Consider the following 23,486-nt stretch of genomic DNA (forward strand, 5'->3'; position numbering starts at 1 on the left):
GCTCTCTCTTCGCTCTCTCTCGCTCTTTCCTCTTCCCTCTTTTCCTCCCTCTCTCCCCTGTCTGTAGTGAGGGATGTTTGTTGACATCTGCTCTGTGTGTTTCTCTTTAGGGGACGTGCTGTTTCAGATGGCGGAGGTCCACAGACAGATCCAAGTACAGCTAGAGGAGATGGTGGGTATATGAACCTTCATAAGGACTTTATGACACAATCATAAGCAGATTGCTAGAGGAGATGGTGTACTGTAGGAATAGAGGTCAATTAACTTTGATTTAAATGCTGAGCTGTAGTCTAAGAACAGCGTTCTCATGTAGGTGTTCCTTCTGTCCAGGTGGGAAAGGGCAGTGTGGAGTAAAGTAGAGATTGCGTCATCTGTTGGGGAGGTATGCACATTGGAGTGGGTCCAGGGTGTCTGGGATGATGGTGTTGATGTGAGCAATGACAAGTCTTTCAAAGCATTTCATGGCTACAGATGTGAGTGCTACGGGGCGATAGTCATTTAGACAGGTTACCGTGGTGTTGTTGGGCACAGGGACTATGGTGGTCTGCTTGAAACATGTAGGCATTACAGACTGGGTCAGGGAGAGGTTGAAAATGTCAGTGAAGACACTTGCCAGCTGGTCAGCGCATGCGCCGAGTATGCATCATGGTAATCCGTCTGGCCCTGTTAATGTTAACCTGTTTCAAGGTCTTACTCACATTGGCTACGGCGAGCGTGATCACACAGTTGTCTGGAACAGCTGGTGCTCTCATGCATGGTTCAGTGTTGCTTGCCTCGAAGCGAGCATAGAAGGTATTTAGCTCGTCTGGTAGGCTTGCGTCACCGGGCAGCTCGTGGCTGGGTTTCCCTTTGTAATGCGTGATAGTTTGCAAGCCTTGCCACATCTGACGAGCGTCAGAGACAGTTTAGTAGGATTTGATCTTGGTCCTGTATTGATGCTTTGCCTGTGATGGTTTGTCAGAGGGCGTAACGTGATTTCTTATGTGTCCGCATTAGTGTCCCTCTCCTTGAAAAAGCGACAGCTCTAACCTTTAGCTCAGTGCGTATTTTGCCTGTAATCCATGGCTTCTGGTTGGGATATGTACGTACGGTCACTATGGAGTCGACGTAGTCGACACATTTATTAATGAAGCTGGTGATTGATGTGGTAAACTTCTCAATGCCAACGGATAAATCCCAGAACATATTCCATTCTGTGCTAGCAAACAGTCCTGTAGCTAAGCATCCGCTTCATCGGACCACTTCTGTATTGCACACGTCACTGGTACTTCCTGTTTGAGTCTTTGCTTGTAAGCAGGAATCAGGAGGATAGAGTTATGGTCAGATTTGACAAACGGAGACCGACGGAGAGCTTTGTATGCGTCTCTGTGTGTGGAGTAAAGGTGGTCTAGAGTTTCCGCTTCTGGTTGCACAGGTGACATGCTGGTAGAAATTAAGTAAAACAGATTTCAGTTTTCCTGTAATAAAATTGCCGGATTCTCGAGTGGGCCAGTGGTCTAAGGCACTGCATCGCAGTTGATAGCTGTGCCACTAGAGATCCTGGTTCGAGTCAGGCTCTGTTGCAGCCAGCCGCAACCGGGAGACCCATGGGGCGGCACACAATTGGCCCAGCGTCGTCCAGGTTAGGGGAGAGTTTGTCCTTGTCCCATTGCGCTCTAGCGACTCCTGTGCTGGGCCGGGAGCATGCACGCTGACACGGTCACCAGGTGTACGGTGTTTCCTCCGACACATTGGTGTGGCTGGCTTCCGGGTTAAGCGGGCAGTGTGTCAAGAAGCAGTGCGGCTTGGTTGGGTCGTGTTTCGGAGGATGCATGGCTCTCGACCTTCGCCTTTCCCGAGTCCATACGGGAGTTGCAGCGATGAGACAAGACTATAACTACCAATTGGATACCATGAAATTTGGGAGAAAAAGGGGTAAAAGTAAAAAATTCTAAAATAAAATCACCGGCCAATAGGAGCGCTGCCTCTGGGTGAGCATCTTCCTGTTTGCTTAGGGGAGGGTTTGTGTTATACAGCTCGTTGAGTGCGGTCTTAGTGCCAGCATCGGTTTGTGGTGGTAAATAGATGGCTACGAAAAATATAGATGAAAACTATTTACCGAGAGAGTTTAAGGTCTACAGCTTATCATGAGGTATTGTAATTCAGGCGAGCAGAACCTGGAGACTTCCATAATATTGGAGATTGCACACCAGCTGTTGTTAATAAAGACACACGCCCCCTCCCCTGAGCTTACCCGACGCTGCCGTTCTGTCCTGCCGATGTATAGAAAAAACAGCTATTGTAAAACCAGCGTTATAAGCATGTATTTGTGTTATTATAAGGCTTAGAATACATGATGTTCCTCTATATATCCTCTATATGATCACATGGTCAGGATGATCACCTGGTCCTAAGTCTGTTCTGTTGTGAGAGTGACGTCACCATTAACCCTGTGCTTCTCTACACCCCTCAATCTCTCCATCTGTCCGTCCATGCAGCTGAAGTCTTTCCACAACGAGCTGCTGTCTGAGCTGGAGAAGAAGGTTGAGCTGGATGCTCGTTACCTGACGGTGAGCATCTGACTAAATGGCTGAACCACACACACACACCCACTAGGGCTGTGACCATATCAGTATCGCAATATTTTTTTACATGACAAAAATGAAAAGACAAAGCAGATTTAACTCTTTGTTCCTTTTAAAAACCTGCTGTAGAATATTGTGTGCTGTAGCTTGGGGAAAATACAGGACTCTGGATGACAACATAATGATGTTTGTTTCCAACATTAGGGCTGTTTTCCTTAAGAAGTTAAATCCGCTTTGTTTTCTGTTTCCTTCCCAAGATACTAACGATTATCATCCCGGCCCAAACACACAAACACACTTTGCGTTTGAACTAGAGATTGACCGATTAATTGGAATGGCCGATTAATTAGGGCCGATTTCAAGTTTTCATAACAATCGGAAATCGGTATTTTTGGACACGGATTTGGCCGATTTAAAAAATATATATTATATATTTTTTTTACACCTTTTATTTAACTAGGCAAGTCAGTTAAGAACACATTCTTATTTTCAATGACGGCCTTGGAACGGTGGGTTAACTGCCTTGTTCAGGGGCAGAACGACAGATTTTTACCTTGTCAGCTCGGGGATTCATTTTTGCAACCTACCGGTTACTAGTCCAACGCTCTAACCACCTGCCTTACATTGCACTCCACGAGGAGACTGCGTGGCAGGCTGACTACCTGTTACGCGAGGGCAGCAAGAAGCCAATGTAAGTTGCTGGCTAGCATTAAACTTATAAAAACAATTAATCTTCACATAATCACTAGTTAACTACACATGGTTGATATTATTACTAGTTTTTGTAGCGTGTCCTGCATTGCATATAATCGATGCGGTGCCTGTTAATTTCTCATCGAATCACAGCCTACTTCGCTAAACGGGTGATGATTTAGCACTGTTGCACCAAACCTAACCATAAATATCAATGCCTTTCTTTAAAATCATTACATAAGTATATATTTTTAAACCTGCATATTTAGTTAATATTGCCTGCTAACATGAATTTCTTATAATTAGGGAAATTGTGTCACTACTTTTGCGTTCCGTGCAAGCAGTCAGGGTATATGCAGCAGTTTGGGCCGCCTGGCTCGTTGCGAACTGTGTGAAGTCCATTTATTCCGAACAAAGACCGTAATTAATTTGCCAGAATTGTACATAATTATGACAACATTGAAGGTTGTACAATGTAACAGCAATATTTAGACTTAGGGGGATGCCACCCGTTAGATAAAATACGGTTCACTGAAAGAATAAACGTTTTGTTTTCGAAATGATAGTTTCCGGATTCGACCATATTAATGACCAAAGGCTCGTATTTCTGTGTGTTATTATGTTATAATTAAGTCTATGATTTGATATTTGATAGAGCAGTCTGACTGAGCGATGGTAGGCAGCAGCAGGCTCGTACGCATTCATTCAAACAGCACTTTCTTGCGTTTTGCCAGTAGCTCTTAGCAATGCTTCAAGCATTGAGCTGTTTATGACTTCAAGCCTATCAACTCCCGAGATTAGGCTGGTGTAACCGATGTGAAATGGCTAGCTAGTTAGCGGGGTGTGCACTAATAGCGTTTTAATCGGTGACGTCATTCGCTCTGAGACTTGGAGTAGTTGTTCCCCTTGCTCCGCGGCTTTTGTGGAGCGATGGGTAACGATGCTTCGAGGGTGGCTGTTGTCGATGTGTTCCTGGTTCGAGCCCAGGTAGGGGCGAGGAGAGGGACGGAAGCTATACTGTTACACTGGTAAAACTAAAGTGCCTGTAAAAACATCCAATAGTCAAAGGTACAGTGGGGAGAACAAGTATTTGATACACTGACGATTTTGCAGGTTTTCCTACTTACAAAGCATGTAGAGGTCTGTAATTTTTATCATAGGTACACTTCAACTGTGAGAGACGGAATCTAAAATAAAAATCCAGAAAATATCATTGTATGAGAGGCTTCTTAAAGAAAAACTAACAGGTCTGTGAGAGCCGGAATTCTTACTGGTTGGTAGGTGATCAAATACTTATGTCATGCAATAAAATGCTAATTAATTACTTAAAATCATACAATGTGATTTTCTGGATTTTTGTTTTAGATTCCATCTCTCACAGTTGAAGTGTACCTATGATAAAAAATGACAGACCTCTACATGCTTTGTAAGTAGGAAAACCTGCAAAGTCGGCAGTGTATCAAATACTTGTTCTCCCCACTGTATATGAAATACAAATGGTATAGAGAGAAATAGTCCTATAATTCCTATAATAACTACAACCTAAAACGTCTTACCTGGGAATATTGAAGACTCATGTTAAAAGGAACCACCAGCTTTCATATGTTCTCATGTTCTGAGCAAGGAACTTATCATTATTTATTTGAGGCTAAATTGATTTTATTGATGTATTATATTAAGTTAAAATAAATGTTCATTCAGTAGTGTTGTAATTGTCATTATTACAAATAAATAAATAAAAATCGGCCGATACCGATTTTTGGGTCATCCAATAATCGGTATCGGTATCGGCGTTGAAAAATCATAATCGGTCAACCTCTATTTTGAACAGCTACTCTTTCACCTACTGTCCCCCGTCGGCACCACAGTTATTCAGACCACAGTTATTCAGACCATGTCAGACTTTCACCTACTGTCCCCCGTCAGCACCACAGTTATTCAGACCATGTCAGACTTTCACCTACTGTCCCCCGTCAGCACCATAGTTATTCAGACCATGTCTTTGCCAAAGTGTTTGGTGTTCTTACTCTGGACCTCCATTTAAACAGTAAGGCTCCTTTTCCCGAAAATGAAGCTTTAGAGAAAACAACTCTAGAATATTTAGAAACTACATAACCAATAAGCAAAGAGAAAATTACAACCTAACATTTCCTGCAGCATGCATTGAAGTCTGAAGCAGCAGGAGTGATATACTTAGAATGAGTGGGATGTGAGCGGGCTGCAACCAGCCAACTCCATGTGGAGGAGCAGCAGTGTGTCTGTGCTGCAGGATAGGGGGATGAGGTGGTGTTGTTGTCATCATCATACACCATTGTACTAGCTGTAGCATTAGACTGTTGGTATGCTAGCTGTAGCATTAGACTGTTGGTATGCTAGCTGTAGCATTAGACTGTTGGGTACACTAGCTGTAGCATTAGACTGTTGGGTACACTAGCTGTAGCATTAGCCTGTTGGGTATACTAGCTGTAGCATTAGCCTGTTGGGTATACTAGCTGTAGCATTAGCCTGTTGGGTATACTAGCTGTAGCATTAGCCTGTTGGGTACACTAGCTGTAGCATTAGCCTGTTGGGTACGCTAGCTGTAGCATTAGCCTGTTGGGTACACTAGCTGTAGCATTAGCCTGTTGGGTACACTAGCTGTAGCATTAGCCTGTTGGGTACACTAGCTGTAGCATTAGCCTGTTGGGTACACTAGCTGTAGCATTAGCCTGTTGGGTACACTAGCTGTAGCATTAGCCTGTTGGGTATGCTACGCCAGGGTTCCCCAACTGGCGGCCCGCAGGGTTTCTATCTGAGCCCAAAAAAGTAGTATATATTTTTTATTTTATTATTCTTTATTTTTAAATGTTCATTGTTGGACATACTGTAAGACTGTAAAAACACCAGAAAATCATCTCCAAGTGATTTTATTTGAAGAAATCTGTTCCCCAAGTATTCCCATGCATAATAGAGACACGTGATCCTATACAAATGTAAGCACGGTTTCTGTCTGTTTCTCTGTGTGGACATCCAGATTTCCCTCCAGCAGCCCTCTCCTATTCATAGCTTGTTTGTCTCTGTTCTGTCCGGCAGTTTGTGGTCTGTCTTTCTTAGAATTCTATTATTATTTTTAAGTCAACATTTATTTATTTTTTCTCTGTCACACTGTTCTGTGGGCAACTGTGTGTACCTCCCAGTGTGTACCACCTTATTCCCTATGTGGTGCACTACTGTTGACCAAGATCAATTGGGTTCTGGTTAAAAGTAGTGCACTGTATAGGCAATAGGATGCCATTTGGGATGCGACCAGTAAGTGTTCTGGGAACTCTTATGAAACCGGGTTCAAACCAAACCCTGCCAGTAGCTGATGTTAAATATGCCTCATTCTGTAGTAACTGGAGGCTATTCCCACAATGAACCTCTGTGTTTTAATGCCGCTATAGACCCATCAGAGATGTTTCTGTTCCTTTACACTGATAAGAGATCAACGATCAATTGGTTCACTAATCCTCTGATGCTTATTCTTTTCAATAGGAAAACACACACACACACACACACACACACACACACACAGACAGAAAACACTTTTCCTTTCTGAATGCCATCTGTCTAACAAGCCAGAGTCCTCATACATTATCATCCATCTCGAATGGCACCCTATTCCCTATATAGTGCACTACTACCCTATGGGCTTTCATTAAAAGTAGTGGACTATCTAGGGCCCTCAAACTCAACTCTGGACCTTGAAGCCAGTTCCACTACTTTTTTTTCATTGTTCCCCTCTAATCAGGCACTGACTTAGACCTGGGACATCAAGTGGATCTAGTTAATTATCAGGTAGGACAGAAAACCAGCGGGCTCTGGACCTCGTAGGGTAAGAGTTGACTACCCCTGGTATAGGGAATAGGGTGCCATTTGGAAGCTAGCCTTAGACTGCTGTTCTGGGTATTAAAATGCCATCCATTCACAGTAATGAATTCCTTTTAAAAAATGGCATCAGCGATAATAGCAATGGTTTTGCTTTGTGAATTATTAATGTTGCTTGCGAGTCATTTCAGGAAAACAGACATTTTCCATCAGGAAGGAAACTTGTAGCTATAGTTCCTCCCCATGGAGGAATCTCTCTCTCTCTCTCACTGACTTATACTCAGACAGAATCCCACTCATTTACCAGGCCTGCATTTTTAGAGCATCTTCTTGGTATATCTGAAAAGGGGTAAGCAACATGGGGGTAAACAACATGGGGGTAAACAACATGGGGGTAAACAACATGGGGGGTAAACAACATGGGGGTAAACAACATGGGGGTAAACAACATGGGGGGTAAACAACATGGGGGGTAAACAACATGGGGGGTAAACAACATGGGGGTAAACAACATGGGGGGTAAACAACATGGGGGGTAAACAACATGGGGGTAAACAACATGGGGGTAAACAACATGGGGGTAAGCAACATGAACAAATGAAAGCCACCTAAAGACCTCGTCCCTTTTCCCACTACGAGACATGAAGGAAGTCTGAGGAACGGGGTGGCGAAAGAGATTTCTACTTTTCACATTACACCCTTGCCTTACCTTTTCGTTGTGGCTTGGTCCGCAGCTCAAATTGAGCATAAATATCAATATCACAGGAGCCACTAGCCAGTAAGCACAAACAATTCAACAATGACACACTTTTATTCTAAAACATATTACACTATTGAATAATGCAACATTTCACAAGTATGTATGTGCAGACAATTAAAGGGTTTATTGTCTCGTTTGTAGGCTACACGTTACATTTTATCATCAAGACCAAAGCAGAGTTGCTATAGCAGCGAGTCTTCATCAAGTTCCGTTTGCCTGTCAGAAATGAACGATTCATCCTCTCATACCAATATAAAGTACATTAGGCTTACTTTACAACAAACCAGGCTTCCTTGACTTATCTCTCTCGCGCTCTGTCTGAAAAATGATTACTTGACCAGCATTTTACAACCGCTCTCAATCACTCACAGATGTCAGGGCTTGGACAAGTTCCTGAAATGCTGAACGGTTGAACAGGAAAATTTACCATAGATTACCAATCCGCTGGACAAAGTTCCCATATAGATTGCTAGTTGGAGACCAGTACAAAGTCCACATTATCTCTATCCATTAAAGGTGTCTCCCAAAACCTATTCCTCTGTTCCACACTGTGTGATCCTGATTCAACTGGTCAGCTAATCATCAAGCCCTTGATGAGTTGAATCACATGTGTTAGTCATGGAATAGATCAGATTACTGGATCTGGCTAGGGTGGGAGTGGGAGATAACGTATTAAAGTTAACGTGAGGCAGGGAGGATCTGAACACACACACACACATCATGGTAATCCTGATTAGCCCTCCCATAATGGTCTGTCTCCAGCACTGCCACATGATAGACAGCTGTTGAGATGTGCTCAGACAGATAAGATGACAGGGCTTCAGGAGGCTAATAGATAGTTCCCACAGGGCCTTAGAGAGACAAGCGTTTGTCCAGCTCTAAAAGGGCAGCTTGTTACATACTCTATGACAGATCGATATAGGGTGACATTGCCCCCTAGACACTGACCTAAGGTAAACTCTAAAAGGGCAGCTTGTTCTCCCCAGTGCTGATAAACTAACTTTCTGTGTGCTCTCTCCTGCCCCCTTCAGGCTGCGTTGAAGAAGTACCAAGTGGAGCACAAGAGTAAGGGAGAGAGTCTGGAGAAGTGTCAGACTGAACTGAAGAAACTCCGCAGGAAGAGCCAAGGCAGCAAGAACCCCTCCAAGTACGGAGAGAAGGAGATGCAGGTCAGTCTCTATGGAAGGGCCGACACGGACGCATGCATACACACACACCCACGGCTACACGCATGGACGCACGCACACGCGTACAGACACATGGACACACGGCTGCTCTCTCTCACTCACTCACTCACTCGCTCACACAAGCAAGGGATAAAGGGGTCAACACACTTTTACTCACCTCAGGACCAGATCTGTTTGTGCCATCTTAGCTAGCTTTAGATGGTTAGTTGGTCATACATCTCCACCAGGCTGATGGATAGCTTTAGATGGTTAGTTGGTAATACATCTCCACCAGGCTGATGGACAGCTTTAGATGGTTAGTTGGTCATACATCTCCACCAGGCTGATGGATAGCTTTAGATGGTTAGTTGGTCATACATCTCCACCAGGCTGATGGACAGCTTTAGATGGTTTGTTGGTAATACATCTCCACCAGGCTGATGGATAGCTTTAGATGGTTAGTTGGTAATACATCTCCACCAGGCTGATGGATAGCTTTAGATGGTTAGTTGGTAATACATCTCCACCAGGCTGATGGATAGCTTTAGATGGTTAGTTGGTAATACATCTCCACCAGGCTGATGGACAGCTTTAGATGGTTTGTTGGTAATACATCTCCACCAGGCTGATGGATAGCTTTAGATGGTTAGTTGGTAATACATCTCCACCAGGCTGATGGATAGCTTTAGATGGTTAGTTGGTAATACATCTCCACCAGGCTGATGGACAGCTTTAGATGGTTTGTTGGTAATACATCTCCACCAGGCTGATGGATAGCTTTAGATGGTTAGTTGGTAATACATCTCCACAAGGCTGATGGATAGCTTTAGATGGTTAGTTGGTAATACATCTCCACCAGGCTGATGGACAGCTTTAGATGGTTAGTTGGTAATACATCTCCACCAGGCTGATGGATAGCTTTAGATGGTTAGTTGGTAATACATCTCCACCAGGCTGATGGATAGCTTTAGATGGTTAGTTGGTAATACATCTCCACCAGGCTGATGGATAGCTTTAGATGGTTAGTTGGTAATACATCTCCACAAGGCTGATGGATAGCTTTAGATAGTTAGTTGGTAATACCGCTCCACCAGGCTGATGGATAGCTTTAGATGGTTAGTTGGTCATACATATCCACCAGGCTGATGGATAGCTTTAGATGGTTAGTTGGTAATACATCTCCACCAGGCTGATGGATAGCTTTAGATGGTTAGTTGGTAATACATCTCCACCAGGCTGATGGATAGCTTTAGATGGTTAGTTGGTCATACATATCCACCAGGCTGATGGATAGCTTTAGATGGTTAGTTGGTAATACATCTCCACCAGGCTGATGGATAGCTTTAGATGGTTAGTTGGTAATACATCTCCACCAGGCTGATGGATAGCTTTAGATGGTTAGTTGGTCATACATCTCCACCAGGCTGATGGATAGCTTTAGATGGTTAGTTGGTCATACATCTCCACCAGGCTGATGGATAGCTTTAGATGGTTAGTTGGTCATACATCTCCACCAGGCTGATGGATAGCTTCATATGGTTAGTTGGTCATACATCTCCACCAGGCTGATGGATAGCTTTAGATGGTTAGTTGGTCATACATCTCCTCAAGGCTGATGGGTAGCTTTAGATGGTTAGTTGGTAATACATCTCCACCAGGCTGATGGATAGCTTTAGATGGTTAGTTGGTAATACATCTCCACCAGGCTGATGGATAGCTTTAGATGGTTAGTTGGTAATACATCTCCACCAGGCTGATGGATAGCTTCAAATGGTTAGTTGGTAATACATCTCCACCAGGCTGATGGCTAGCTTTAGATGTGAATACTGTATTTTCATTATGCTGATTAGATGCACCCAGGGCCAGGACTGAGGGTGGAGAGTATTGGAGAACCGTGGACACAGTACTGCTCTGCCCTGAGTGGGCAGGGAGAGAGAGGACACACAGGAAGTAAGAAAACAAACTGTTTACTTGTCCTGTTTCGAAACCCTCACTCAGTTTTTCTCTGTATGTGTGTGTTACTCTGGCATGTATCAGTGATTGAAACACTCTGCTCAGGTCCCCTGTTACTGTAGCTCAGCCCACAGGGTTGGGCTGAACGCTCTGTAAAAGCAGGTCTGGTAGCTGTAGCAGGTCTGCTCTTGTAAATGTGTGATTCCAGAGTTAGTGTAAGGCCTGCAGTGTGGTGAGGGGTAGCCAGCCATAACTGTCAGGGTTAAGAGACATCCAACTGATCGATATTAAAGCTGGAGCCTGACACTGCTGCTTGTTCAGGGACCATCAATAAAATATATTTCAATCAATCAAATGTATTTGTAAAGCCCTTTTTACATCAGCCGATGTCACAAAGTGCTGTACAGAAACCCAGCCTGAAACCCCAAACAGCAAGTAATGCAGGTGTAGAAGCACAGTGGCTAGGAAAAACTCCCTAGAAAGGCAGGAACCTAGGAAGAAACCTAGAGAGGAACCAGGCTCTGAGGGGTGGCCAGTCCTCTTCTGGCTGTGCCGGGTAGAGATTATAACAGTATATGGCCAAGATGTTCAAATGTTCATAGATGACCAGTAGGGTCAAATAATAATCCCAGTGGTTGTAGAGGGTGCAACAGGTCAGTACCTCAGGAGTAAATGTCAGTTGGCTTTTCATAGCCGAGAGTTGGAGAGGAAGTCGAAAACAGCAGGTCCGGAACACGGTGATTGAGTGAGTAAAAAGCCCCCACACCACTAGAGGGATATCTTCAAACCACCAACTTACTACCCTGAGACAAGGCCGAGTATAGCCCATGAAGATCTCCCCCACGGCACGAACCCGACGGGGGCGCTAACTCGGACAGGAAGATCACGTCAGTGACACACCCCTCCTAGGGGGGGCTTTTCATGTTTTGCTGGGCTCCCCTGTTACCTCATCTGGATGCTCCAGCCTTTCCTCTCATCTGGATGCTCCAGCCTTTCCTCTCATCTGGATGCTCCAGCCTTTCCTCTCATCTGGATGCTCCAGCCTTTCCTCTCATCTGGATGCTCCAGCCTTTCCTCTCGTCTGGATGCTCCAGCCCTTCCTCTCATCTGGATGCTCCAGCCCTTCCTCTCATCTGGATGCTCCAGCCCTTCCTCTCGTCTGGATGCTCCAGCCCTTCCTCTCGTCTGGATGCTCCAGCCCTTTCCTCTCGTCTGGATGCTCCAGCCCTTCCTCTCGTCTGGATGCTCCAGGCCTTTCCTCTCGTCTGGATGCTCCAGGCCTTTCCTCTCGTCTGGATGCTCCAGCCTTTCCTCTCGTCTGGATGCTCCAGCCTTTCCTCTCGTCTGGATGCTCCAGGCCTTTCCTCTCGTCTGGATGCTCCAGCCCTTCCTCTCGTCTGGATGCTCCAGGCCTTTCCTCTCGTCTGGATGCTCCAGGCCTTTCCTCTCGTCTGGATGCTCCAGGCCTTTCCTCTCGTCTGGATGCTCCAGGCCTTTCCTCTCGTCTGGATGCTCCAGGCCTTTCCTCTCGTCTGGATGCTCCAGGCCTTTCCTCTCGTCTGGATGCTCCAGTCCTTTCCTCTCGTCTGGATGCTCCAGGCCTTTCCTCTCGTCTGGATGCTCCAGGCCTTTCCTCTCGTCTGGATGCTCCAGGCCTTTCCTCTCGTCTGGATGCTCCAGGCCTTTCCTCTCGTCTGGATGCTCCAGGCCTTTCCTCTCGTCTGGATGCTCCAGGCCTTTCCTCTCGTCTGGATGCTCCAGGCCTTTCCTCTCGTCTGGATGCTCCAGCCTTTCCTCTCGTCTGGATGCTCCAGGCCTTTCCTCTCGTCTGGATGCTCCAGGCCTTTCCTCTCGTCTGGATGCTCCAGGCCTTTCCTCTCGTCTGGATGCTCCAGGCCTTTCCTCTCGTCTGGATGCTCCAGGCCTTTCCTCTCGTCTGGATGCTCCAGGCCTTTCCTCTCGTCTGGATGCTCCAGGCCTTTCCTCTCGTCTGGATGCTCCAGGCCTTCCTCTGGTGACAGGGACAGTCTATAAGTGTTAGATGTGGCTTGCCACTGTGTGACGTTGGGACTATAAGCATTTCGTTACACCCACAGTAACATCTGCTAAATATGTGTATTTGACCAATAAAATGTGATTTGATAACGTTCTATCTGTTCAAAGCATAGTTCGGAGAAATTGAGCATCAAAGTTTTCAAATCCCAGATCTCAGAACTGTTTGGTAGTGACTTCTTCTTTCATAACCCATTAAGGTCCTCACCTTAAAGGTTCTAAAGTGCAGAGGATCAAAATCCTGAGACATTTGTAAATATATAGTTTTTTAGAGGGGTGCAATTGCAGATAGACCCTTTTAAGGTTGAACCCAGATCGATATTTCAGGGCCGTAAGGTCCTATCTGACACAGTCCAGTTTTTAGACATGTTCAGTTTTTACTGGCAAAGACGTGTGTTCTGATTGGTCCGTCTGTATTTGTTCAGGCTTTTGATTGGTTTGCATTGGGGTTTATGCAGATATAACTTTATAGTCTAGTACTTTTTCAAGAACCATCTAAAGACAATGTCTATGGGACTAACTCCTATGGGACTAACTCCTATTTGACAAAAATGTCAGATTGGACCTTAGTCTCAAGGTCTCGGTATTGTCTGTCACAGGACTAGGGAGAGAGTGTTGAGTACTGTAATATATAGAGCACTATCTAACACTGTCTCCAGCCCCATCCCTTTAGCAGGCTTATGTTACCTGTATTTCATCAGGGAGTCAAACTGAGACCAGATGAGCTCTGAATGACAAATGCAAACAAAAACAATGTCATAGAAAACAAACACGTTGGCCGTGTCCCAATTCCCATACTTGCATTCTAAAGAGTAGGCATTTTAGGTTTTCGAGAATAGAACGTTTTATAGTGTGAAATTTAAACAATCAGGAATGCTTTAAATGTGAGGATGTTATACTCATGTTGGCTTTTCATCTAGTAGAATTCACTGAGGAAGCGAACGGTCTTTCCAGACTGACTGTTTGACAACAGCTGTTAATGAGATAAGAGGACATGATGCACCCAAATCAACCACGGGCGGGAATCAACGCAATTACGCTTTAGGTTACACATTCTCTGTATGGGTGAGCCTAGTATGTTGATATTTGATGAAAAAAGTATGGCTTGGCTGTTTGCTTGTTGGGCCCACCTGCAGACAGGTCCCAACTCGTCTAGCCTTGGTACTAATAATACACGGTACCTTACCAGGGAGAGGAGAAAGCAATCTCCCTTCTCATTTTCAGACTGCTCAATTTCCCTGATCATATCACGTACAGTATGACTGTGGGGGAGGGAGGGATGAGTCAACTAATTTGTGCTGGAGCACCACAGGGACAATACAACTACAGTTTACAGTCCCCCCCACACGCACACACACATGCGCACTCACACGCCCCACAGGGACTACAGAACCGCAGCCTACAGTCCTACACAGACTCTTATACCGCCAGCCTGGGAACAGCAGCCAGCTACAGTAGTACCTCACCAGCCTGGGAACAGCAGCCAGCTACAGTAGTACCTCACCAGCCTGAGAACAGCAGCCAGCTACAGTAGTACCTCACCAGCCTGGGAACAGCAGCCAGCTACAGTAGTACCTCACCAGCCTGGGAACAGCAGCCAGCTACAGTAGTACCTCACCAGCCTGGGAACAGCAGCCAGCTACAGTAGTACCTCACCAGCCTGGGAACAGCAGCCAGCTACAGTAGTACCTCACCAGCCTGGGGGGACTAACAAGGGAATGCTATTAGAGAAACTGATTAAAAGCTGATTGATTGGAATGAATCATTATAACACACACACCTTCTAACAGGGTTGTGAATGTTGAACGCTGATGTTGTTTTTCATCATAATATAATTCACACACTAAACATGTGTTTAAGATGGCGGTGGGTGTGACCGAATGTTTTCTTCTCTTCTGTTGTGTCATGGAAGTAAATGATGTGTGAGTGCAGTCTGGTGGATGACAGGAATGGTTAGGTTCTCTGTGTTTGTTGTTCGCTCTCTGTCTCTCTGGCTTTTTCACCATCTCTTTCCCTCCTCCCTCCCCCTCCTACATCTCTGTGCTCAGTGCTTTTTCTTTGCCTTTTGTAGCATGACACACACACACACACACACACACACGCTGCTTAGTAGCCCTGTGATGTTAATGCTGCTAATGATCTCGTTATGTAGTTGACTAGAGTGGACCAAGGCTAGATGCAGCAGGAAGGACCTTTAGATGAATACTACACACACACACACACACACACACACACACACACACACACACCAACACCACACACTCTCCACCACTCCACAGTCTGTTAATGACAGCTCAGACTGTCTCAGAGGACCCTGGAGCTCCTTAAATATTTTGGTTGTGATTTATTTGGCTTAAAACATTGGATGAAATCCCCTTTATCTCGTACTTTTTGTAATATATTCGTTACAGTAACCTGAATTGAAGGAATTGAAAAGAGCTTGAGGCAATGATGCTGAATCCCCTGGTGGCGGAAGAAGGACCGCTGTTCTACAGGGAGGAAATGATGCTGAATCCCCTGGTGGAGGAAGAGGGACTGCTGTTCTACAGGGAGGAAATGATGCTGAATCCCCTAGTAGAGGAAGAGCGGCCGCTGTTCTACAGGGAGGAAATGATGCTGATTCCCCTGGTGGAGGAAGAGGGACCGCTGTTCTACGGGGAAGAAATTATGCTGAATCCCCTGGTGGAGGAAGAGGGACTGCTGTTCTACAGGGAGGAAATGATGCTGAATCCCCTGGTGGAGGAAGAGGGACCGCTGTTCTACGGGGAGGAAATGATGCTGAATCCCTTGGTGAATCCCCCTGAATCCCCTTTCCTGATGCTATACTGTAAAGTATTGTAGTGTAGTCACCCAGTGCATTATCACGGAGGATCACTCCTCCCGTAGAACACAAACACTTTTTTTTTAATTAAAAATATATTTTACCCATTTTTTCTCCCCAATTTCATGGTATCCAATTGGTAGTTACAGTCTTGTCTCATCGCTGAAACTCCCGTACGGACTCAGGAGAGGCGAAGGCCGAGAGCCATGCGTCCTCCGAAACACAACCCAACCAAGCCGCACTGCTTCTTGACACAATGCACATCCAACCCGGAAGCCAGCCGCACCAATGTGTCGCAGGAAACACCTGGCGACCTGGTCAGCGTGCACTGCGCCCGGCCCGCCACAGGAGTCGCTAGTGCGCGATGAGACAAGGATATCCCTGCCGGCCAAACCCTCCCTAACCCGGACGACGCTGGGCCAATTGTGCGCCGCCCCATGGGCTTCCTGGTCGCGGCCAGCTGCGGCAGAGCCTGGGCTCGAACCCAGAATCTCTGGTGGCACAGCTAGCACTGTGCCACCCGGGAGGCCCCTGGACACGAACACTCTTGACAAGTCCTTATTTGCACCCGAAAGGTTGCTTACATAGAAAGAGTCATGGATGGATAGATGGATATATATATATACGGTTGAAGTCGCACACACTTTTTCAATTCTGCCCACAAATTTTGTATAGGATTGAGGTCAGGGCTTTGTGATGGCCACACCTTGACTTTGTTGTCCTTAAGCCATTTTGCCACAACTTTAGAAGTATGCTTGGGGTCATTGTTCATTTGGAAGACCCATTTGTGACCAAGCTTTAACTTCCTGACTGATGTCTTGAGATGTTGCTTCAATATAGCCACATCATTTTCCTTCCTTATGATGCCATCTATTTTGTGAAGTGCACCGATCCCTCCTGCAGCAAAGCACGCCGACAACATAATGCTGCCACCCCCGTGCTTCACAGTTGGGATGGTGTTCTTCGGCATGCAAGCCTCCCCCTTTTTCCTCCAAACATAACAATGGTCATGATGGCCAAAACTTTATATTTTTGTTTCATCAGACCAGAGGACATTTCTCCAAAAAGTACGATCTTTGTCCCCATGTGCAGTTGCAAACCGTAGTCTGGCTTTATTATGGCAGTTTTGGAGCAGTGGCTTCTTCCTTGCTGAGCGGCCTTTCAGGTTATGTCGATATAGAACTCATTTTACTGTGGATGGAGATACTTTTGTACCTGTTTCCTCCAGCATCTTCACAAGGTCCTTTGCTGTTGTTCTGGGATTGGTTTGCACTTTTCGCACCAAAGTACGCTCATCTCTAGGAGACAGAATGCGTCTCCTTCCTAAGCGGTATTACGGCTGCGTGGTCCCATAGTGTTTATAGTTGCGTACTATTGTGTCTACAGATGAACGTGGTACCTTCAGCAGTTTGGAAATTGCTCCTATGGATGAACCAGACTTGTGGAGGTGTACAATTTTTGGCTGAATTCTTTTGATTTTCGAGAGGCGACTCCGGGATGCTGGCCTTCTAGGCAGAGTTCCTCTGTCCAGTGTCTGTGTTCTTTTGCCCATCGTAATCTTTTATTTTTATTGGCCAGTCTGAGATATGTCTTTTCCTTTGCAACCCTGCCTAGGAGGCCAGCATCCCGGAGTCACCTCCTCATTGTTGACGTTGAGACTGGTGTTTTGTGGGTACTATTTAATGAAGCTGCCAGTTGAGGACTTGAGTGTGGCGCCTGTTTGTCAAACTAGACACTAATGTACTTGTCCTCTTCCTCAGTTGTGCACCGGGGCCTCCCACTCCTCTTTCTATTCTGGTTCTAACCAGTTTGCGCTGTTCTGTGACGGGAGCAGTACACAGCGTTGTACGAGATCTTCCGTTTCTTGGCAATTTCTCTCATGGAATAGCCTTAATTTCTCAGAACAAGAATAGACTGATGAGTTTCATAAGAAAGATCCCAAACTTTTCAACGGTAGTGGATGGATGGATGGATGGATGGATGGATGGCTGGCTGGCTGGATGGATGGCTGGCTGGATGGATAGAGAGATATATATATGGATAGGATGGTTGTGTGTGCAGGAATAAAGCACAGGAATAGCATCATGTACTGTTCATTCTTTTATTAGTCTTTGATGCCCAGAACTGCTAGATACATGTAGGATGGGCCTATCACCTACACACAGTTCAGAAATGAACATAGGCCCATCCTACATGTTAATTTCTGAACTATCACCTACACACAGTTCAGAAATGAACAGGCTATATGTATTAGTGGAGCTTCCTTGGTCTTGAATAATGGACTTGACTATTGATCTCTTACTCAATCATCAAGTTTGCCGATGATACAACAGTGGTTGGCCTGATTACCAACAATGACCGCCTACAAGGAGGAGGTGAGAGCCCTGGCAGAGTGGTGCCGGGAAAATAGCCTCTCCCTTAATGTCAACAAAACAAAGGAGCTGATCGTGGACTTGCAGAGAGAACACATCGATGGGGCTGCTATGGAGAGGTTGAAACGCTTCAAGTTCCTCTGCTTGCACATCACTGACAACCTGAAATGGTCCACTCACACAGACAGTGTGGTGAAGAAGGCGCAATAGGAGGCTGAAGAAATGTCACAGGAAGGCAGAGAAGATCATCATGGACCTCAGCCACCACCTGAGCCATGCAGGCCAAAGCTCCATCCCACCAAAACAGGCTGAAATGTCAGGCCGTCTTTTCAAACGTGCTGGTCCAGATACTATGTATTTTCTCTCTCTCTCTCGCTCTGCAGTATGTAGCGTGACTCATTCCACAGCAGTCTAACTTTTTCACAAAACAGAAATAACTGATAAAAAAGAGAATAAAACCATCTTCATCTTGTCAGACTTCTATGTTCCATTCTGTGCTGTAATGGTTCATTGAAATGGCTCCCATCACGACTAGCTTTATTGCTCTGCTCTGGCTAGGTAACACGCATACACACAAACACAAACACACACAGACACAGACACAAAACACAAAACACACACAGAGACAGGAATCTCTAGTCATGATCCTTCCATCTCAGGTTGTTGTAAAGGATAGTTAGTGGGTTTATCCTAATGCACAAGCTATTTCATCCAACTAAAGTAGTTTTGATTTTGTTCAGTTTCATCTGTCTGGTTTTGTTGATTTCACCACAGTTGGAATTCCAATGTACAGGTGTCCACTGTTAGTCAGTGGGGAAGCAGCGCCCAGTGCTGGTGTTAGTCAGTGGGGAAGCAGCGCCCAGTGCTGGTGTTAGTCAGTGGGGAAGCAGCGCCCAGTGCTGGTGTTAGTCAGTGGGGAAGCAGCGCCCAGTGCTGGTGTTAGTCAGTGGGGAAGCAGCGCCCAGTGCTGGTGTTAGTCAGTGGGGAAGCAGCGCCCAGTGCTGGTGTTAGTCAGTGGGGAAGCAGCGCCCAGTGCTGGTGTTAGTCACTGGGGAAGCAGCGCCCAGTGCTGGTGTTAGTCAGTGGGGAAGCAGCGCCCAGTGCTGGTGAAGATGTGTAACTGCTCTGTCTCAACTCACACCAAACACAACCAAACAACCTAATGGAAGATAACTGAACTCTCCTTTTTGTTGCAAATGTTTTCCATTTGGAGTAAATATTTTCCATTACAAAACATTTTTCAACTGTTTGCTATGGTCTTCGTCTAATGAATACACCCCAGAGCTCAGTGTATAGTGGCACATTTCAAATCTAATCAGCCTCGTTCCTTTCAGCTCTAATCAGCCTCGTTCCTTTCAGTTCTAATCAGCCTCGTTCTAATCAGCCTCGTTCCTTTCAGTTCTAATCAGCCTCGTTCCTTTCAGTTCTAATCAGCCTCGTTCCTTTCAGTTCTAATCAGCCTCGTTCCTTTCAGTTCTAATCAGCCTCGTTCCTTTCAGTTCTAATCAGCCTCGTTCCTTTCAGCTCTAATCAGCCTCGTTCCTTTCAGCTCTAATCAGCCTCGTTCCGTTCAGCTCTAATCAGCCTCGTTCCGTTCAGCTCTAATCAGCCTCGTTCAGCTCTTTCAGCTCTAATCAGCCTCGTTCCTTTCAGCTCTAATCAGCCTCGTTCCGTTCAGCTCTAATCAGCCTCGTTCCGTTCAGCTCTAATCAGCCTCGTTCCGTTCAGCTCTAATCATCCTCGTTCCTTTCAGCTCTAATCAGCCTCGTTCCTTTCAGCTCTAATCAGCCTCGTTCCTTTCAGCTCTAATCAGCCTCGTTCCGTTCAGCTCTAATCAGCCTCGTTCCGTTCAGCTCTTTCAGCTCTAATCAGCCTCGTTCCGTTCAGCTCTAATCAGCCTCGTTCCGTTCAGCTCTAATCAGCCTCGTTCCGTTCAGCTCTAATCAGCCTCGTTCCTTTCAGCTCTAATCAGCCTCGTTCCTTTCAGCTCTAATCAGCCTCGTTCCTTTCAGCTCTAATCAGCCTCGTTCCTTTCAGCTCTAATCAGCCTCGTTCCTTTCAGCTATAATCAGCCTCGTTCCTTTCAGCTCTAATCAGCCTCGTTCCTTTCAGCTCTAATCAGCCTCGTTCCTTTCAGCTCTAATCAGCCTCGACTGATGAAGCTACGGGAGAATAGGGTAATATGATTGAATATGATTGTTGTGAGATTTCTGTATTGTGTGTGGATCGAGAGTGAGAGAGCGGTCTCATTAGATACTGTGTCTGTCACTCACACTGTAGAGATATGATACAAGTCAATAAGAATGGCTGACTGGCTGGGAGCTCCACTCGTTCGTGTGTGTGTGTGTGTGTGTGTGTGTGTGTGTGTGTGTGTGTGTGTGTGTGTGTGTGTGTGTGTGTGTGTGTGTGTGTGTGTGTGTGTGTGTGTGTGTGTGTGTGTGTGTGTGTGTGTGTGTGTGTGTGTGTGTGTGTGTGTGTGTGTGTGTGTGTGTGTGTTGGAACAGAGTCATATATCTGATCCCCAGTGTGTCGGAGATGAAGAAACTCTCTTTCCCAGACCGAGTGTTCTCACACGGAGTTATTACTGAGTTCATTATCAACACACAGACAGACCTGACACTGTTATTACTGAGTTCATTATCAACACACAGACAGTCCTGACACTGTTATTACTGAGTTCATTATCAACACACAGACAGACCTGACACTGTTATTACTGAGTTCATTATCAACACACAGACAGACCTGACACTGTTATTACTGAGTTCATTATCAACACACAGACAGTCCTGACACTGTTATTACTGAGTTCATTATCAACACACAGACAGACCTGACACTGTTATTACTGAGTTCATTATCAACACACAGACAGACCTGACACTGTTATTACTGGGTTCATTATCAACACACAGACAGACCTGACACTGTTATTACTGAGTTCATTATCAACACACAGACAGTCCTGACACTGTTATTACTGAGTTCATTATCAACACACAGACAGTCCTGACACTGTTATTACTGAGTTCATTATCAACACACAGACATACCTGACACTGTTATTACTGAGTTCATTATCAACACACAGACAGACCTGACACTGTTATTACTGAGTTCATTATCAACACACAGACAGTCCTGACACTGTTATTACTGGGTTCATTATCAACACACAGACAGACCTGACACTGTTATTACTGAGTTCATTATCAACACACACAGGTGCACAATGGATGTTTACAACACAGTTTACATGGACTTAGTGTTTTGTCCTAACATATAAAGGTGTGTTTTGTCCTAACATATAAAGGTGTGTTTTGTCCTAACATATAAAGGTGTGTTTTGTCCTAACATATAAAGGTGTGTTTTGTCCTAACATATAAAGGTGTGTTTTGTCCTAACATATAAAGGTGTGTTTTGTCCTAACATATAAAGGTGTGTTTTGTCCTAACATATAAAGGTGTGTTTTGTCCTAACATATAAAGGTGTGTTTTGTCCTAACATATAAAGGTGTGTTTTGTCCTAACATATAAAGGTGTGTTTTGTCCTAACATATAAAGGTGTGTTTTGGAGGGCCACTGTCTAACCTCTTGTCTCCTGTGTTTTGTCCTGTAGTTTGTGGAGACCATCAGTAGTAAGCAGAGTGAACTGGACACCTTCATAGCAGAGGGCTACAAGACGGCTCTGTCTGAGGAGCGCAGGAGGTACTGTTTCCTGGTGGACAGACAGTGTGCTGTAGCCAAGAACAGCAGCGCCTACCACGGCAAGGTAAGGGTTAACACAACTGGGTCTGTGGGGGGAAGGGGGGGTTTGTTGTCCAGGTGGCAATGTAAAATGCATGGGTTTGGTATCTGTCTGTCTCAATGGTAAACAGATTAAGGTATCATCCCAAATGGCACCCTATTCCCTATGTAGTGCACTACTTTAGACCAGGGCCCTTTTTCATAGGTTACCATTTGGGACATAATATATGACATGCAGTTTGGAGATGTTCTGGCTTCATGATAGATCCAGTTGATATAATATTCATAGTCAATTTCATTGCTGCATATTAACATTTACATTTACATTTAAGTCATTTAGCAGACGCTCTTATCCAGAGCGACTTACAAGTACATACATTCATACTTTTTTGTACTGGCCCCCCGTGGGAAACGAACCCACAACCCTGGCGTTGCAAGCGCCATGCTCTACCAACTGAGCTACACGGGACCTATTAATATTAACGTATGTCCTGAGAAACATTGTTATGGAGAGGAGGATATGTAAAGAGGTTGTACAGGTGTGGGTGGATGGGTGGGTGTTAGTGCAGCTGTCTCCTGGGATTACTAGGGAGGGTTGGTGTGTGTGTGTGGCGGACGGGGCGACAAGTACGTACAAACACACACACTACTGCAGACCATTTCTAGAACACGGAGTCCAGTGGTTTAATCAGCACAGGGGGGTGTGTGTGGGACGAGTTCAAAGGCTGTGCTGAAGAGTCCTCTCGGAGTGAGGGGAAAGAGAGAGAGACGCACAGAGAGAGAGAGACGGAGAGAGTAAGAGAGACTGGCGAGCGAGAGAGTGAGAGTACAGCTGCCGCAGCGAAGCATCTAGATTGTGGTCTGAGTCACCTGGGACTCACTGGTGCAGCCTGGTTGGTTCTACACACACACACATAGCCCCTGTCTCCAGTGCTGCCCACTCAGCCCTGTACCATAGGTCAGGCACACACAGGGAAGCTGCTCTGCTCTCTGGGATGAATGGGGCTGAATAGAGCCTGTCTCTTAAATGGCACCCTATTCCCTACATAGTGCACTAGTTTTGCCCAGAGCCCATACAAAGTAGGGTGGGAATAGAGAGCCATTTGGAACTCAGGCAGAGAGAGAATATAAGAGAGGAACAGAACAGGAATGTTGGAGGGAGAGTGAAAGTTACCATGAAAGAGGACTGGAGATCTTCAAGGTGATGATATGTGTTAGATCAGAAGAGCTTGGTGTGATAGATGTTGTAGTCAAGACGACAAGGATCTAGAGAAGTAGATCTCTTAATCTTAGTCATGTGTTATAGCTTCCGTCTAGAGAAGTGGATCTCTAAATCTTAGTCATGTGTTATAGCTTCCATCTAGAGAAGTAGATCTCTTAATCGTAGTCATGTGTTATAGCTTCATTCTAGAGAAGTAGATCTCTTAATCGTAGTCATGTGTTATAGCTTCCATCTAGAGAAGTAGATCTCTAAATCGTAGTCATGTGTTATAGCTTCCGTCTAGAGAAGTAG

At 45.4% G+C, this 23,486-nt stretch overlaps 1 protein-coding gene across 4 annotated transcripts in view; it reads left to right on the top strand.

The window, feature by feature from the left end:
- LOC139570932 (BAR/IMD domain-containing adapter protein 2-like) overlaps positions 1-23,486 on the top strand; it is a 174,740-nt gene that overhangs the window by 102,574 nt on the left and 48,680 nt on the right. For all 4 annotated transcript variants that reach the window (XM_071393289.1, XM_071393295.1, XM_071393280.1 and 1 more), the window contains exons 4-7: positions 111-172; positions 2,478-2,549; positions 8,895-9,032; positions 21,846-21,998. In XM_071393289.1, the coding sequence (XP_071249390.1) occupies positions 111-172; positions 2,478-2,549; positions 8,895-9,032; positions 21,846-21,998 (425 nt within the window). The remainder of the gene's footprint in view (positions 1-110; positions 173-2,477; positions 2,550-8,894; positions 9,033-21,845; positions 21,999-23,486) is intronic.

Source organism: Salvelinus alpinus, chromosome 1, assembly GCF_045679555.1.
Source record: "Salvelinus alpinus chromosome 1, SLU_Salpinus.1, whole genome shotgun sequence".
NCBI classification, from domain to species: Eukaryota; Metazoa; Chordata; class Actinopteri; order Salmoniformes; family Salmonidae; genus Salvelinus; species Salvelinus alpinus.